This window comes from Cervus canadensis, chromosome 23 (genome assembly GCF_019320065.1).
Source record: "Cervus canadensis isolate Bull #8, Minnesota chromosome 23, ASM1932006v1, whole genome shotgun sequence".
NCBI classification, from domain to species: domain Eukaryota; kingdom Metazoa; phylum Chordata; class Mammalia; order Artiodactyla; family Cervidae; genus Cervus; species Cervus canadensis.
In genome coordinates, this window is record NC_057408.1 from 37,249,408 (window position 1) to 37,267,653 (window position 18,246).

At 48.1% G+C, this 18,246-nt stretch overlaps 1 protein-coding gene across 3 annotated transcripts in view; it reads right to left on the minus strand.

Moving 5' to 3' along the window:
• Window positions 1-3,975: 3,975 nt before the first annotated feature.
• Window positions 3,976-18,246, minus strand: part of MAPRE2 (microtubule associated protein RP/EB family member 2) — a 221,742-nt gene continuing 207,471 nt past the window's right edge. For all 3 annotated transcript variants that reach the window (XM_043444233.1, XM_043444232.1, XM_043444231.1), the window contains 2 exons: window positions 16,743-16,901; window positions 3,976-5,502 (listed from right to left, as the gene is read on the minus strand). In XM_043444233.1, coding sequence (XP_043300168.1) covers window positions 5,428-5,502; window positions 16,743-16,901 — 234 coding nt within the window. In that variant the 3' untranslated portion in view covers window positions 3,976-5,427. The remainder of the gene's footprint in view (window positions 5,503-16,742; window positions 16,902-18,246) is intronic.

An 18,246-nucleotide genomic window follows, 5' to 3' on the forward strand; every position in this document is an offset into this window, starting at 1 on the left:
TACAGGGCTAGTTTCTAATGAATAGCATAAATTCAAAGGTACATTAATAATGCTGTGTGTACATGTGTGTGCTCTGTCATGTCCGACTCTTTGCGACCCCAAGGACTACAGCCTGCCAGGCTCCCCTGTCCATGGGATTTTCCAGGCAAGAATACTGGACTGGGTTGCCACTTCCTCCTCCAGGAGATCTTCCCGACCCAGGGATCAAACCCTGCACTGGCAGGCGGATTTTTTTTTTACTGCTGCGCCACCTGGGAAACACACATTAACATGCTATTGCCCTTTAAGGTCAATTTACACCCCATCTTGATAAAATAGTTACAAAAAAAAAAAATAGTTACAAAATACAAAGAGAAACCTATTTAATAAATTTAAAACGTGGCAAGCTAGAAAAGGTTCAACATTTTCTGCCAGTGGAAAGAGAGAAAAAGGCATTCAACAAATTGGCTCCAACTGAGCCTTCCATTTTTGCTCCAATCATAAGCCCAACACAGGAGACAAGGCTTTGGCAAAAGCACCTTCGGTGTGAACACCGCTGATCGCTGTGGGGTCCAGGTCACAGCTTGGGGGAGGGGTCTGCCCTTGAGCAGTCTCGTGACCGGAAGCCTTGGTGCCATATGAGGGTCCCCAGGGGTTCAGTGGACTTTACACTTTGCCACATTAGGCAGTGAAGCCAGAGCTCTTCCAATGAATGAAGAATAGGCTCTTATGAGTTCCTAGTTTAGCCAGACAGGAGCTGTTAGACATCCAGGGAGAAGGTGCTCTTACACGTGGTGCTGTTTGGGGACACTGTATCAGTGCTTGAATATTTACTTGTAATAGCAGCCTCAGCGGTCATGGTGGCTCTGTTCTAGCCATTCAGAGGAAGAGTGAGAAAGGCCAGACATGAAGGTATGTTTAATTTTAGAGAACCAGCATCTTGTAACTCGAACTTAGTGGAGTGCATTAACTTTTCCCCCTTCCCTCTGGACTCACGGGCTTATGAATCATACCAAGTAGGAACACCTCAAATTTTTATCCATGATCTCAGATTTATAAAATGGAGCAAATATGTTATCTCACCACTTTTGAACTGTTTAGGGGCTTCCCTGGTGGCTCAGCTGGTAAAGAATCTACCTGCAATGAGGGAGACCTGGGTTTGATCCCTGGGTTGGGAAGATCCCCTGGAGAAGAGAAAGGCTACCCACTCCAGTATTCTGGCCTGGAGAATTCCATGGACTGTATAGTCCGTGGGGTCGCAGAGTTGGACACAACTGAGTGACTTTCACTTTTCACATGTGCTCTAAGCATGTGCTTGACTCTGTGGGTAAAGAAGCCACCTGCAAGGCAGGAGACACAGGAGACACAGGTTCAATTCCCGGGGTTGGGAAGATCCCCTGGAGGAGGAAATGGCAACCCACTCCAGTATTCTTGCCTGGAGAATCCCATGGACAGAGGAGCCTGGTAGATTACTTGTCCATAGCGTTAGACACAGCTGAGTGACTGAACATAAACAAACAAACAAAAAAACCATTTCCCAGCCCAGGTAACTGTGGCTCAGACTTCCATCACGAAAGTACCCTGTGGAGTAATGTGTGAATGGACAGCAGTGGTGATGTGATTTTCCTGCTTCAAGGGCCTGAAGGCAAATGAATGGGAAAGAGTTGCCAAGGGCAGTACAGACACAAAACTGGCCTCTAGGTGGTGCTTGAAAGCAGGTTCAGGAAGGCTGGCATCCTGCGGGATGAACTCCAGTAACCTGCAGGCTCCTGGGCAAAGTCTTCTTCAGACTGGCACCTGTTCTACAGGGTGTCCAGGGGGGCACCAGGCCAGTGTGAATACATTTCTTCAGTTATTCCTGCAAGGTGTGTATTCCATTTATGTCTGTCAGCTATCACTGTTAAAGTCAGCAAACTGGAGGAAATACACTTAATCAAAGAGCTTTTGCCAACTGCAGGTCATTTTGCCACAAAGCTTTACTTCAAAACATCTACCTGCTTTTGCCCAGTCCCTGTGTTGTCCAGATGGGAGCAAAGACTTCGTTGGCTTGCAAGTGGAATGTTTCCTAAAGGGGGATTCTTAGTGAAAGTCGCTCAGTCGTGTCTGACTCTTTGCGACCCCATGGATTGTAACCTGCCAGGCTCCTCTGTCCATGGGGATTCTCCAGGCAAGAAAACTGGAGTGGGTTTCCATGCTCTCCTCAGGGGATCTTCCCAACCCAGGGATTGAACGCAGGTCTCCCACATTGCAGGCAGATTCTTCACCATCTAAGCCACCAGAAAAGCCTGTATTTAAAAAAAAAAATTGTAGAATTTTAAAACAGTGGTATAGCTGCCTCATTTGATTTAAATATTAACCTGTAATTCCTGCTAAAATATTTGCCATCAATAAAAAGAAGCCACCCCCTCCCCATGTAAACCATGTGGACTTTGTGTGAAATTTATATAAAGAACGTGTTAGTATAAACATGCTCACTCAAAAGGACCCCTGTAGCATGAAAATTTAAGACTCTATAGAACCAGGCTGATTTTAACATATACTTTTTTTTTATTAAATATGTAAAAAGATAAACGCAAGTCAAGTTATTCACATATTCAGAGACAAAAAACTATTCTACCATGCGACAATAGATGGGTAATGTAAAATGAATGTGATACATCTGAATAAGACCTTTTCATCTATTATGTCATTACTTATCTATATTTATAATTAACAATACATATGTTTACATTCCTTTCAGTTTACATTTAATATATAACAAAAGCTTTATGGTGTACTATTTAGTAAAAGGAATCTGAATGCATATTAAACCCTAACGGAATAATGGAAATACTCACCAGGGGAAGGAGGAGTTCCTGGTTCCCTTCTGGAGTTTACTTCTCTCGAGTCAACGGGGTGTGTCTTTTTTCTGCTTTTCTGCTGTTTTCTCTTTACCCCCTGCTTCAATCACTTCCTACCTGATGTGAGCAGTGGACATACTATAATCAGCTGTGGCGGGTGTGAAGGGGACACTAAGACCCAAGTCCGGCGGATGCTTCTCAGCCCAGCATGAGGATGGGTGACGAGGGCGGGGGACTGGCCGCCGAGACGAATGATGTGGGGTAGTCATCAGGGAGAAAGGAGCAGTCCTGGGAAATGAGAGGTGAGCCGCACCACAGGCTGGGGTGCAGACAAAGAGGACTGAGAAACTTAGCTGTCACGGATTCTCCGAGGCACCAGTGATGTCCCGTGCGGTGGAAGACGCCCCAGGAGGAGGCAGAAAGGGAAGTATATAGCTCCTCTCTAAATAAACCAAGAGTCTGCCCCAAGACACCGGGAAGGAAGCGGGAATAGGATGACTGGCGAAGGTTATCTTTGCCAGGTATCTGGCCAGTATGTTAATAGGCAAGAAAGTTGGGGATCTAGGGAGGAACGGAGTGGCTGAGTGTCACTGCGGAGGCTTATGCACACTACCCAGTAACCACCCTCATGATGGGCGCGTGGGTCCTGCCCTACCTGGCACTGGGTGTTACTGACGTGTCCAGGGCAAGCAAAGAACCGCCCGGGAACCACTCAAGTGTCACCTGCAGGAACTACTTATTGTGCCTGTTCACCAGAGCTGTTTAAAAAGAAGGAAACTCAGTGAGTGCGCCAGGCTTGGGAGGGGACACGCCGTGAAGCACGATGCTGCGTATAGCACGACCACGCCCTGTGACCAGGTGTGGGAGGACGTCACCGCAGAGAGCCAGGCTGGACTCCAGCCTGAGAGAAACGAGCTGTCGCCGAGGCGCAGAGCAAGCAGGAGAGAGAAGAAAGGGAAACCAAGCCCCATGGAACAGCTGTCCACTTCTGCACAGTGTCCTGTAACCACCTCAAAAATACAAGCAATCCTTCTCACGTGTAACTCAATAAATACCACTCTGCCGCTAAAGATCTGAGAAGACTCCTTTTGGTGGAAAGCTTCAAGGCTAGAATTTAGAATTCGTATTTCATCAGTTAATAAAGAAATGTCAAAGCTTTATGAGACATGATTCAGAAATTTATTTGAAGCTTTTTCAGTTAAGAGGAAAGTGGAGGGGGCACACTTGTTTGTTTTTTGTTGCACCTGCTAAGTCAAATAACAAGTGAAAGAAAATCTAAAGTTAGAAACCAAGTGAAATCAATGATCCAGGGAGGGAAACCATCTTTCAAAGGAGTGGTTAGGGGGGGTGGGGGGAGGCAAAGATTTGGAAAGATACTAAGAAAATGTGCAAATATTAGTTAAAAAAAATAAGGAATGCTTTTAATTCATTCATGTTTCCTCTATTTATGAATTGCCACGGTTTAGCGAAAGTCAATGACAAAGAGGGCCATCGTACTGAAGAGGGGGAATTCCTTATTCCAGAAGGCATTGGGAGTCAGATTTTTCTGTGCTGTCTTTCCAGTGTCAACACCAGACTTCAGAAGCAGGGTTCTCCCTTGGGCTTACACTCCTATCATAAGCTCGTCACTCCAGGCCTTCCAGCAAGTGTGTGGCACGCCCAGGGCTGCACACCCTGAAGTCATTCTTTAGGAGGAACCCCCTAGTGTGGATGACAGGGTTGGGGCTAAAACCCACACGAAGAGGCAGGAAGGACCTGTGCCTGTGCAGACCCCCTCTGACTGCAGACACCCGATGACAGCTTTTAGGGAGAGTGGCTGCCCACCAAAGAGGACCCTGAGAAAGAAAACAGCGTGAGAACCTGGGTGGGGGTGGGGAAGCAGTTGGAGGGCCAAGTCGAGATGGTGTTCTCCTTGAGTGAACGTCTTTCCAAACTAACAACATACTGTGTGGCTGTCTAACATGCTGATGGATGAACACTGCTAGGCCCTGAAGTCCTAGTTTTGATGCCCTTTTTCCTTCCCTTTCGTTTGTGAGTGGAGGGAGAAACTGACTCTGTTTTTCCCCATGAAACAAGTCACTGTCATATGGCTTTCATATCAAGTTATCTCTTTCCCTTTGTTCCAATTTATTATTTGACCAAATTTATGTTCACAGAGGTTAGACTTGCAAACATCAAAGCACCACAAATGTGTGTGACATCTAGTGACACTGGGTGGAGAAATGCCAATATAAATACCATATATCAAATTACCATTGTTTCACACCAGGATAAAAAGGGAACGGTGGTGGTGGTGGTGGTGGTAGGGTTGGGGAGAAGTTGTTCTGGAAAGAAATGCAAAGAGCAGAACCAATCTCAAGCAGCCAAGTGGGGAAGTTGAAGGTGTGTGACCCCCGGGATGTCTCGGGCAGGCCGCCCATGGCCGCCGCTAGTGTGTCTTGGCAAAGGAAATGGGACCCGAGCGCGGTGCTGGCGTGGGCGCTGGCGCGATGATGTAACAGCAGACTGGGAACGACTGGTTTCTGATGAGCTTGAGGCCACACGTGTTCCAATTCTCCGGAAGAGAAGTTCCCACCAAAACGGAAGTGTGGAGAGCTGCCGGGACGGTTCAGTACTCTTCCTGCTGCTGGGGCTGCTGCTCGTGGACTTGCTCCTCTGCTTCCGGCTCCTCCGGGTGGCCCTCCTGCGGGGGGAGAGGGGCCGGGGCGAGGTTTCAACTGATGGAGCTCACGGCCGGCCGCCCCGCCGTGACTGCGCCGCAGGGCGTCTCCATGGCGCGAGCCACGCGGAGCACCCCCTGCTCCCAGGAGCCAAGGCACACAGACGGACGCCTTCCCGTCCCCCGCCCCTCCAAAGATCGGATCCTTCTAGAACACAGCCAGCAGGCTTTGTGCACTGCATTTTCCTTCTGTCCACTTTGGAAGCACAGCCTCACAGACTGTACGACATACTTTCCCACCCTCCGGAAGACAGTAAAGCAAAGGAGTGTTGTGATCACCAGGGGTGAGCCTGCTGTGGCAGGGCCCCGAGCCCCAGGACCCCGAGGGTGACCGAGGGCTCCGTCTCCTGCCCTGCTCTTCCTCCTCACCTGGTAGCATGTCTGCTTGAAGCAGACCCTTTGTTAGAACCTGTTACTCCTTTGATGTGGAGAAGCAGCTTGTCAAGAGTGGTTAGGTAAAGAAAAGGGTGACAGCTACGGTTCCGGGCTGCCCCCGGACAGGCGGTTTCTCCATCAAGGGAGCACAGGAGTTGAGCTCCTTCCAGCCATCTATTTTGGGTACCTGAGGCATTTTTGCTTACTTTTGATGGTTGAGGTGTTCCTCCACTTGGTTGCAAATGACCTATTTACTACTTGCCTTTAACCCAGGGAAATACATGTGAACACCAACTTGGGGGAATACCAACCTTGGTCAACCATACCTGCAAATCTTTTAATTTTCTGACCTCTCAAATAAGAATCAGCTCTGTTACTCAAGCAGAGGGAGTGCAGCTGATCAACAGGGCCGACTGCTGCCTCCAGAATGCACAACGCTTTGCAGTGCTGTCGGGAGCACCCGCTGGGACACACAGACACACTCATGTTCTCTCACACTTTGCACACCTCCTTCCTGTCTGGCCCTATTCCCTTTAGCCCAGGATGAATCTCTCAAAATCCAACTCAAACACAGCAGGATCATCTCCCCAGACCCCAGAGACAGGATTCTCCTTCCTTCTTCCTGCAACATTTTGCTTATGCCTTGGCTGTAAAACTTTGATTTGTAATCTTGCTTGTCTTGAGCCTTGTGGCCTCATCCAGTGGATCCTGAGGCTCCAGAAGTTGGGACAGGCCTCATCCATCTGTGTCAGACCGCACATATGTGTACAACTCTTGTGCACATGTGTCAGGAGAAGGACATCAGAGAGGGTGCCACAACAGAAACAGACTATCAGCCAAGATCATGTTATCACTTATCTTTTGAGAAGCAGCATTAATGTCAAGGTTATAAGCATGGAGCTGGAGTTTGTCTCCCAGATCCATTATTTACAAGCTGAGTGACTTCGGGTGACTTAACTGCTGTGTGCCTTGGTTTTCTCATCTGTAAAATGGGTGACAGACCAAAAGTGCCCATTTATCAGTTTTCAATGAGTGTCATTGGTCAGTAAATCAATGGGGTCACTGAATTCAACAGAGGGCTCTGAGTTAACATAGGTAAAGTGCCTAAAAGAGTGTTTGGCACATAAGTGTGAGCTGTGATTATCTTTTTCTTGGAAGGAGAAAACTCATTGGAATATATTTTAGAAAGAAGAATGATTTTTTAAAAAGTAATCTTTTCTACAACAGGAGGAGAAAATGACACCATATTGAAGACTTAGGTTCAAATCTAGCGCCATCCCTTGCTGGACTGGGGTCAAGATGCACATGAAATATTCGGTCTCCCTACAACCACACCTATCATCACACCCAACACGGCTCCACCTCTGAAGCATGAAGACCCCGCTCCTCCTCTGCCCACATCTGCTGTCCTTCGGGACCCCTCACTCCTTAATCCCTTAACCGCCGTGTCCTTTGACCTCAGAGCCCTGAGCCCTCCTTTACTCCAGGCTCTGCCAGTTCTTCCCCAGGCCGGCCCAGCAGCATCCTCCTCATGGCTCTGTACCCCCCGCTCTGCACAGAGTTAGGGCCTCATGGACAGAGGCGGCCTCCCACCCTCCTGGGAGCAGAATAGCACCTCCTGCTGGGATCGGACAGGGAGGAGGAGCCACTGGCCGCCTCCAGTCTGGGAGCAGAGAAGGGAAGTCCTGCTCCTGGGAGCTGACTGGGGGTGGTGGACCAGGGACCCCCGTGTCTGCTCTGCTGCACGCTCCTCTCCACGCCTCCCTCATTGCCTTCACCCCAGAACAGGTTGCTCCTCTGAGCTTTACGCTCATGCTTCCATCAGGGTGCACACTGCAGGGGTGTGTGTGTGTATGTCTGTGTGTGTGTCTGTGTCTGTGTGTCTGTGTGTGCGCCTCCGCTGTCTGGCTACAAGGCTGACTTGCAGACTCAAGCTTACTCTACTCGATGTCTCCAGCAGGACTCTGAGCCTCTGAGTCCCCCAGGGGTTAGAGATCTTGTTTGATTCATCACCCTAACTTTAAAGAGTTAGCTGCTTCCATATCACATCGCCCAGACTTCAGCTGGTTTCAAGTGTTTAAACCGAAGATTATTCTCTCCCAATCTTGACTCTCTGTTTTCTACCTCAGAACACCTCTATTTCCTCCTTTCCCCTTCTCTTCCCAATCCAATTCTGTGAATCCTTGTAGGTGTCTGAGATACGGAGAACACTCTGGGAACAGACAGCTGCGTAGATCTGTCTCTCTCCTCTTGAGTCCCCCTTTTTCTCCTCCTGCTCATCTCTATCTCCCTCCTCCCTTTTCTCCTGTTCATGTAACTCTGTGAACCTCTCTGGGTGTCCCCAACAGGGGAGAATCTTTTCGCCATTAACCTAGAAGTTTTATTATCAGTGCTGTATAGTTGGAGAAGTCCTGAGACTACAGGAAGAATAAAACTGAAATCCAGAGGCAGGAAACTTAAGCCCAAAACCTGAGAACACCAGAAAACTCCTGACTACATGGAACTTTAAGCAATAAGTGACCGTCCAAAAGCCTCCATACCTACACTGAAACCAACCACCACCCAAGAGCCAGTAAGTTTTAGAGCAAGACATACCACGCAAATTCTCCAGCAACACAGGAACATAGCCCCGAATGTCAACATACAGGCTGCCCAAGGTCACACCTAACACATAGACCCATCTCAAAACTCATTACTGGGCACTCCATTGCTCTCCAAAAAGAAGAAATCAAGTTCCACGCACCAGTACACTGACGCAAGCTTCCCTAACCGGGAAACCTTGACAAGCCAATCGTCTAACCCCACCCACTGGGTAAATCCTCCACAATAAAAAGGAACCACAGACCTCCAGAATACAGAAAGTCCACTCCAGACACAGCAATCTAAACAAGATGAAAAGGCAAAGAAATACCCAACAGGTAAAGGAATATGAAAAATGCCCACCAAGTCAAACAAAAGAGGAGGAGATAGGGAATCTACCTGAAAAAGAATTTAGAATAATGATAATAAAAATGATCCAAAATCTTGAAAACAAAATGGAGTTACAGATAAATAGCCTGGAGACAAAGATTGAAAAGATACAAGAACTGTTTAATAAAGACCTAGAAGAAATAAAAAAGAGTCAATTAAAAATGAACAATGCAATGAATGAGATCAAAAACACTTTGGAGGGAACAAAGAGTAGAATAACGGAGGCAGAAGATAGGATAAGTGAGGTAGAAGATAAAATGGTGGAAATAAATGAAGCAGAGAGGAAAAAAGAAAAAAGGATCAAAAGAAATGAGGACAACCTCAGGGACCTCTGGGACAATGTGAAACGCCCCAACATTCGAATCATAGGAGTTCCAGAAGAAGAAGACAAAAAGAAAGGCCATGAGAAAATACTCGAGGAGATAATAGCTGAAAACTTCCCTAAAATGGGGAAGGAAATAGCCACTCAAGTCCAAGAAACCCAGAGAGTCCCAAACAGGATAAACCCAAGGCGAAACACCCCAAGACACATATTAATCAAACTAACAAAGATCAAACACAAAGAACAAATATTAAAAGCAGCAAAGGAAAAACAACAAATAACACACAAAGGGATTCCCATAAGGATAACAGCTGACCTATCAATAGAAACCCTCCAGGCCAGAAGGGAATGGCAGGACGTCCTGAAAGTAATGAAAGAGAATAACCTACAACCTAGATTACTGTATCCAGCAAGGACCTCATTCAGATATGAAGGAGAACTCAAAAGCTTTACAGATAAGCAAAAGCTGAGAGAATTCAGCACCACCAAACCAGCTCTTCAACAAATGCTAAAGGATCTTCTCTAGACAGGAAATGCAGAAAGGCTGTATAAACGTGAACCCAAAACAACAAAGTAAATGGCAACGGGACCACACCTATCAATAATTACCTTAAATGTAAATGGGTTGAATGCCCCAACCAAAAGACAAAGATTGGCTGAATGGATACAAAAACAAGACCCCCATATATGCTGTCTACAAGAGACCCACCTCAAAACAAGAGACACATACAGACTAAAAGTGAAGGGCTGGAAAAAAAATATTTCATGCAAATGGAGACCAAAAGAAAGCAGGAGTCGCAATACTCATATCAGATAAAATAGACTTTCAAATAAAGGATGTGAAAAGAAACAAAGAAGGACACTACATAATGATCAAAGGATCAATCCAAGAAGAAGATATAACAATTATAAATATATATGCACCCACATAGGAGCACCGCAAATATTGTACGGCAAACACTCAACAGAGTATAAAGAAGGAATTAAAATAGTAGCAAATAATACGCGGGAGACTTTAATACCCAACTTCACAATCTATGGATAGATAACTAAACAGAAAATTAACAAGGAAGACACAAACTTTAATGACACAATGGACCAGGCTAGACCTAATTGATATCTATAGGACATTCACCCCAAAACAAGCAACTTCCCTTTTTCCTCAAAGTGCACACGGAAACCTTCTCAAGAAATAGATCACATCCTGGGCCATAAATCTAGTCTTGGAAAATTAAAAAAAATTGAAATCATTCCAGTCATCTTTTCTGACCACAGTGCAGTAAGATTAGATCTCAATTACAGGAAAAAATTGTTAAAAATTCAAACATATGGAGGCTAAATAACACGCTTCTGAATAACCAACAAATCATAGAAGAAATCAAAAAAGAAATCAAAATATGCATAGAAACAAATGAAAATGAACACACAACAACCCAAAACCTATGGGACACTGTAAAAGCAGTGCTAAGGGGAAGGTTCATAGCATTACAGGCTTACCTCAAGAAACAAGAAAAAAGCAAATAAATAACCTAACTCTACACCTAAAGCAATTAGAGGAAGGAAGAAATGAAGAACCCCAGAGTTAGCAGAAGGAAAGAAATCTTAAAAATTAGGGCAGAAATAAATGCAAAAGAAACTAAAGAGACCATAGCAAAAATCAACAAAGCTAAAAAGCTGGTTTTTTGAAAAAATAAACAAAATTGACAAACCATTAGCAAGACTCATTAAGAAACAAAGAGAGAAGAACCAAATTAACAAAATTAGAAATGAAAATGGAGAGATCACACAACACTGAAATACAAAGGATCATAAGAGACTACTACCAGCAGCTCTATGCCAATAAAATGGACAACTTGGATGAAATGGACAAATTCTTAGAAAAGTATAACTTTCCAAAACTGAACCAGGAAGAAATAGAAGATCTTAACAGACCCATCACAAGCAAGGAAATCGAAACTGTAATCAAAAATCTTCCAGCAAACAAAAGCCCAGGACCAGATGGCTTCACAGCTGAATTCTACCAAAAATTTAGAGAAGAGCTAACACCTATCTTACTCAAACTCTTCCAGAAAATTGCAGATGAAGGTAAGCTTCCAAACTCATTCTATGAGGCCACCATCACCCTAATTCCAAAACCTGACAAAGATGCCACAAAAAAAGAAAACTACAGGCCAATATCACTGATGAACATAGATGCAAAAATCCTTAACAAAATTCTAGCAAACAGAATCCAACAACATATTAAAAAAATCATACACCATGACCAAGTGGGCTTTATCCCAGGAATGCAAGGATTCTTTAATATCCGCAAATCAATCAATGTAATACACCACATTAACAAATTGAAAGATAAAAACCATATGATTATCTCAATAGATGCAGAGAAAGCCTTTGACAAAATTCAACACTCATTTATGATTAAAACTCTCCAAAAAAGCAGGAATAGAAGGAACATACCTCAACATAATAAAAGCTATATATGACAAACCCACAGCAAGCATCACCCTCAATGGTGAAAAATTGAAAGCATTTCCCCTGAAATCAGGAACAAGACAAGGGTGCCCACTCTCACCACTACTATTCAACATAGTGTTGGAAGTTTTGGCCACAGCAATCAGAGCAGAAAAAGAAGTAAAAGGAATCCAAATAGGAAAAGAAGAAGTGAAACTCTCACTGTTTGCAGATGACATGATCCTCTACATAGAAAACCCTAAAGACTCTACGAGAAAATTACTAGAACTAATCAATGAATATAGTAAAGTTGCAGGATATAAAATTAACACACAGAAATCCCTTGCATTCAAGTGTGCTTTTCTTACACAACTGTTTTTGTGAGTGTTAGGCAGTTGGTGGGAAGATCGCAGAAATGAGGCTCTATTTGACAGTTTACAGGAAATCCTGTCTGCTCACACCAGGACTGGGAGTCAACTGTGGGATGATGGATTTAATCCCAGACTGGAAGTCGGAAGAGGTGGACTCAAGGAACCATGGGCCTGTCACACCAGCGGCGGGCCCAGAAACCCATCACTGGGTTAGGCCCCTCCCCAGGCCTGCTTTCCACACTTGCTGAGCAAGGGGGTGGGTGTGGTGTCCTGGCCTAGGCCTCGGGTCTCCAGCTGGCCGAGGGCAGCCCCTCACTCATGGGGCGCCCCTGTGAGGTCACACATCTCATCGGTAGGAGCCTCGGACCCCAGAGCACTCTTCTTACTGGGTAACGCGGGTGTGAAGAGCAAACGTCCTGTGCTACCAATGGATTGCTAACCCCTGGGGTGCAAATGAAGGTGCCCTGAAGGCCTGGCAGGACACCCCCGTCACACGTCACCATGGGGAGCTCCCAGCCCGCTGTGCCATGGAGGCGCTCACGCTCAAAGATGATCTTTCTCTTCTGCCCCACGCAAGAGGGAGGAACTCAACTGCACAGGCGAGGAGGAGGCCAGGCGAAACCTAGGTCAAATACGTGACTCAAGCACTGGGGCGCCACCTGCTTAATTAAGTCTAACATCTGCATGTCAGTCCATCACCACTTCCTAAATGATTAGCTGTCAGCGGCTGCTTTGGAGTGCCTTATTCTTTCAATGATCAACAGAAGGAGAAGCGAGCGGCAAGTCAGCCCTGGAGGGGGCTCCAGGATACTGTGGCAGGGAGAGCAGGGGGGCCTCCCACCTTCCTAGATGGAGGCTCATCCGCCACTCCCACACCAGCTCATCCAGCTGCTCTTTGCTCTGCTTTGTTCGTGCTGTTTCCTCTGCAGAAAAAAACACTCCCTGTCCTGAGCTCTGTAACTGGTCACATTCCTCGTCATCTTTCAACATCCAACACAAATGTCATCTTCTCTGTGAAGTCCCGGCCTGTCCCTCCAGGCTGTCTTTATGGGCACCCCACACAAGTTTATTTATGTCTCCATTACTGCATTTATCACAGCCTGACATATTCCAGTCGGTGGTGTCCACGTTCTGTCTCTCTCGCCAGGGCAGCAAGCTCTGCGAAGGCAGGGGCTGTGTCTGCCTTCTGAACATACCCAATGCTGCGTCCAGTGACAGAAACACAGGCTGAATCCAAAACACGTGGGTGGAGCTGGGGACGTAGCTTAAGCCATTCCACCCAAAGTGGCTTCTGGGACAGGACCGCAGGAAACACGCACCTCTGTATTAGCAGGTGACGCTCTGCTGACAGAAGCGCAGGGCAGCAGCTACCCAAGGACTAAGCCCAGACACCTGTGGCCCCAAGCCAAGTATTAAAGATGATGAGAATCATCAAGACAGGAACTGGACAGCACGCTGGCCATCTGCGCTGGAAACTTCCGTGAGGTTTCTACGACTGCAAAGTAAACTGCCTCTGTTTACTTCTATACTCCAAACTCATGTGCATGTCTACATCTTCCAAACATGTTATTCTAGGATCGGCTGACTATAAGAATCAAAGACCAGCCAAGGTGAAATAAAGACTGAGGGAGGAGACCTCTCCACCTGCCATGCCAATGCAGGGTCTGTCTGTGGTTAACTGCCGAGCAGACCCTCAGCGCAGCCTCAGATTCCTCAGCACCTCTCCCACTTCCAGGAGGAAGGCAACCAGAAATCTCCGCCTCTCGGAGGTGCAAAGAAGTCAGGCCAGCGGCGACAGGAGTAAAGTGCTGGCATTTTTTCCCAGACACCATATGCATCATGGCTGCATGTCCAGCCAGGACTGAAGTGTGTGAATGGCCTGAAAACAGGATGCAGTGTCAGGGTGAAGCACAGTGGGGGGAAAAAGAAGGCTTCTGGCACTTTCGGGGTGGGTGCAGTAGACTGTCACATTCTAAACAAGGACACCTGGCATATTCCAGCTGATCCCCTATGGAAAACTCAGCATAGCCTGAAGTGTTTCTTTTGGAGCTGTCCAGACCCAGAGTTGCATGAGAAGTTATCCTGGAATGAGAAAAATTAAGGCAGCAACTGGGTTTGAAGGTTTTGCTCTGGTCACCCACACACATAGTTTGTGTTGTCTATCTTCTAGATTCCAGAGGCCTGGTTACTGCCTCTAAATCTCTTCCTGGACTTCAGATGCTCCTCAGCACACACCCGGCAGCAAGGTCACTGTCTGCCTCTCTCCTCCTGACCACGTTTCTCCCTCTCTGACGACATCAGCGTTGTCTCAGCCCGAACAACAAAGGTGGGTCTGGTGATGCTGCCAGCCAGAAGAAAATCGACATTCTCGGTGGATGCTGAATTAACAGGAAGCCTGGCGGCCAGAATGATACTTTTGAAGGTGCCAAACAACAAAATGAGATGAAGGGAGCTGTTTAAGAAAACCCAGGAAGGAATTTGACTAATTCCTTCTTCACGTACAGAACATGGGCATCTCAATACTGTCAACTAGACAAAGTCTATCCTGTCGTTCCCCTATGTGGTACTGCCTTCACTTTTGCCTTCCCCCATAGCATCCAATATACTGAGAAGAGGGAACACAGTCCTCAAGATTTTGGGGCTCTGAGTTAGTGAAATCTGGGTAGTGATGGAGCGTACTAAGGGTGGATCACTGGACAAGTAATTTTATCTGTGACACAGAGGTAAGTAATAGTACTCATACAACGTAAAAGGATATGGTGAGAAATGTATTTAGAACACGAATGTAGTATCTAGCATGTGCTAAATGTGCAATGTCAGCTATCACTACTGTTCCTATTTAAAAGGCATTCCTATTTAAAATATTCCCTGTTTAAAAGGTGGCTCAGGCTTGCAGAAGGGAGGGCATGAACTCAGCGCTGGAGTTCAGAAGCAAATTATGATGCTTATTTGCTTGGAAATGTTCTTTCATCTCTCTTCCACCTTAGTTTCTCTCATCTGTAAAATGGGATAATACCCGTATCTACTTAATTCTCTGGAGAATTAAAGGAGCTGACACATGGAAAGCCCTTGGCTCCTCCCCCTCATCTCCCATCCCCAGAGTTTTGGAAAGGCCCTGCTAATAAACCCATTAGTCTCCATGACTGATGATGTGTTGAAATATTACTTCTTTGTGGGGAGGCAGGGTATGTGTTCATTGTTCATACTCTGCAGAATGGCTCGCTGAAGCCAGACCTCAGCAAGCTGGTGCTGGTGTGTATGCTGGGGGTGGGGGTCGGGGGTGGCGGTAGAAACGGTCTAACAGAAGCTGAGTATGTAGCCATGGAGGAAGACACCCCTGAACTCTCCCCCCAAGCCAAGAGCTCTTGCCCACGGCCAGCACTCATGTCATTAACCAGGAAGTGGGAGGCCCGGCTAACCCTTAATTTGGAGTTTGCTTGTTGGTGCTCCTACACAAGGACTCCTCCTTGGGACAAGATCTGGCTGGAGGTTAGGAGCAGAAGGCTCTTCCTCCTGCTGGCAGGTGGTGGGAAGGTTCCATCCTGCAAGATGCCCTGCTCCCGTGAGCAGGCACCACCCTGGATGGCAGCAGCACAGTTCACTCTGGCTCATGGAACCACACAGACCTCATCAGGTTCTGCCTCAAACAAGCTTATGAAGATAGTAACCACAATTCATCTAGTGCCTGATGGATGACAAAGCAGTCTGTATACACAGAACGTCATGGAAATATCACTTGCGGTGGTGCAGAGACATTGGCAGAAGGACGCCCGCCACCCGCCCGGCTCCCCTGCCGTCCACGCCGCCCCCGGGGGCCTGGCTCCCCTGCCGTCCACCACATCCAGGGGGCCCAGCTCCCCTTCCCCCACCCACAGCGCCCCCAGGAGCCTGGCTCCCCTGCCGTCCACCACATCCAGGGGGCCCAGCTCCCCTTCCCCCTACAGTGCCCCCAGAGGGCCCGGCTCCCCTGCCGTCTCCGGAAGGCAAAGCCCCACTGGGCTCCCAGTCCCGCTGCAGGGGCTTCTCCCGCCTTGTCCAGGCGGGCGTGGGGTGACCCGCCCTGGGCTCTGCCGTTCATCCTGCCCCTTCCCCACCTTGTTCCCGAGACTCCCGCTCCTCCGCGGCTTCGCATGCCTGCTTCCCATCCCCGGATGGAGCTGCCGCCCGGGTCCCCCCTCAGCACATTCACTCATGGGGAGCAACCCCGGGCCTCCCCGCAGTATCTTCCCACAGAAGACCGTCTCACGATGCTACTCTGCACTGGCGATGAGTAACCAAGACAACGAGCCAGGAAGGAAAAACCAGACAGCCGTGGGGGCTGACGGGGACGGGAAGAGCATCGACATTAATGTTTCCTTTCACCACGCCCTGCTCCGTCATGAAGAAAGAAGAATCTCTACACACACTCTAACTGCTCATTTGCTCGGGGAGCTGAAAACCACTCGAGGCTGCGCAAGCCTGTTTCTCTCAACCCAAGGCCCCTCGGCCCCGCCCCCCACGACTGGTGACGTCCACTCCTCTCTTCCCGGATTTAGGAATGCCAGTCCCCTCCGCAGGGTCAGCGGGTGAGGGTCATGCCGAACCCTCTGGAAACATCGCATGCCCCGGCCGAGCTCACTGAGCCCCGGGGCGGTCTCTGAAGGTACAGCCATCACTGCGCCGTGACCAAGAGCATCACTCTAGACCACGAGCATCCGCGCTCTGCTCACACTCACGTGTTCGTCCGAAGCGTAGAGGACTTCCATTAGTCGCTGCACGAGGTCGTCGTTTTCCTGCCCGTGTTCCTGGCAGAGGAGCTCAATCTCTCTCAACTTTCCGAAGTAGAAATCCCTTTCTTTTTCCACGCCTTCCAGGGCAAGTTTTAACGAATGTACCTGGCGAGGGTGGGGAAGGTGGAAAAGAAAACCCTCAAAAAATACAGCATTAAGAAATAAGTGACCAAGCATGCCTGCGTATAAGGATGCGAAGCGTGAAAAGACAGATGTGCAGAAATGACAGATGTGCAACAATAACGGGTGGGCAGGTCCAGGGAGAGACAGGGGCTGCTACTGGGGCCCGGGCCCGGGCCTGGGCACCCAACTGCAGCAGCACCTCTGTCGCTCCTGTCAGCTGAGCGTTTATAATAACCTCAGGCCTGGGATCCTTCCTCAGGAGACAGTTCCACCTGGGCTCCGAGTCAGCCTTCCTTTCCCGCTGACATGGGCGGGGGCACACCTTCCCCCCAACTCGTGGGTCCTCTACAGGGAGGGGGGATGAGAGGGCAGGGGGCCGGGGCAGGCTGCGGACCCTCCTTTTTTTCTTCACCTCACTTGCATGGAGAGCTGCCCTCAGCTTTGGAGCCCCAGTTCCCGACCCAAACTGGACAAATGCTTCTACGGGGAGCCAGGGGCTTGGCTGCACAGGGAAGACAGGGCAAGACTATCAGCAGGCTGAGTGGATCTGCCTCAATCCCTCCAGGTCTCGCTTCGAGCTCATCACAGCAAAGGTGATAGTGTGGAAGGTCCATTCCCTCGGCAGAACAGTCCCCATCCCCTTTATTCTCCCTTGCGGCTGGTTCAGGGGCCTCCCAGCTTCCCACGGTGATAAAGGGAAAGGGGGCAAGTTACGAGGCTGAGTCCGACAGAGCCATCACCTGGGCTGAAGAAACCCGGAAGGGGGTGTAGACAGACCTGGTCTCAAATTCCAGGCTGCAGGCCCAGCAGCCCCACACAGGCCCAAACCATCACCCCTTCCTGCTCTCAGAAAATCCCTCAATTTTTTTGAACCCTTTGAGCAGTTATAAATTTATGCAAAGAACATGTTGAGGAGGTAAACTAGGTCTTTCACGGTCCTCCTCAGGTGTAACTTCTCTCTCAGTATATGAAAAATCACCCTTAACAGGTTCAAAGACAATACTTGGAATAGAAAATCTCTCTAGTAACTCCAGGCCTCTGTATGTGCTATATGTCTGGAGTTATTGATTCATTGAAACAGATACTCAGCACATGCAGTGACCCTCTCCTCATGCACGTGGCAAACCTGAATCCATCCAGCAAGACAAGAGTACGGGTCTTCCTCAGAGCTAACCCCACTGACGCCCTCACGCAGCTACTCACAAGGCAGAGGAGGAGGGACTTCCCTGGTGGGTCCAGTGGCTAACGCTTCATGCTCCCAATGCAGGGGGCCAGAGATCGATCCCTGGTCAGGAAACTAGATCGCACAGGCTGCAACTAAGAGTTT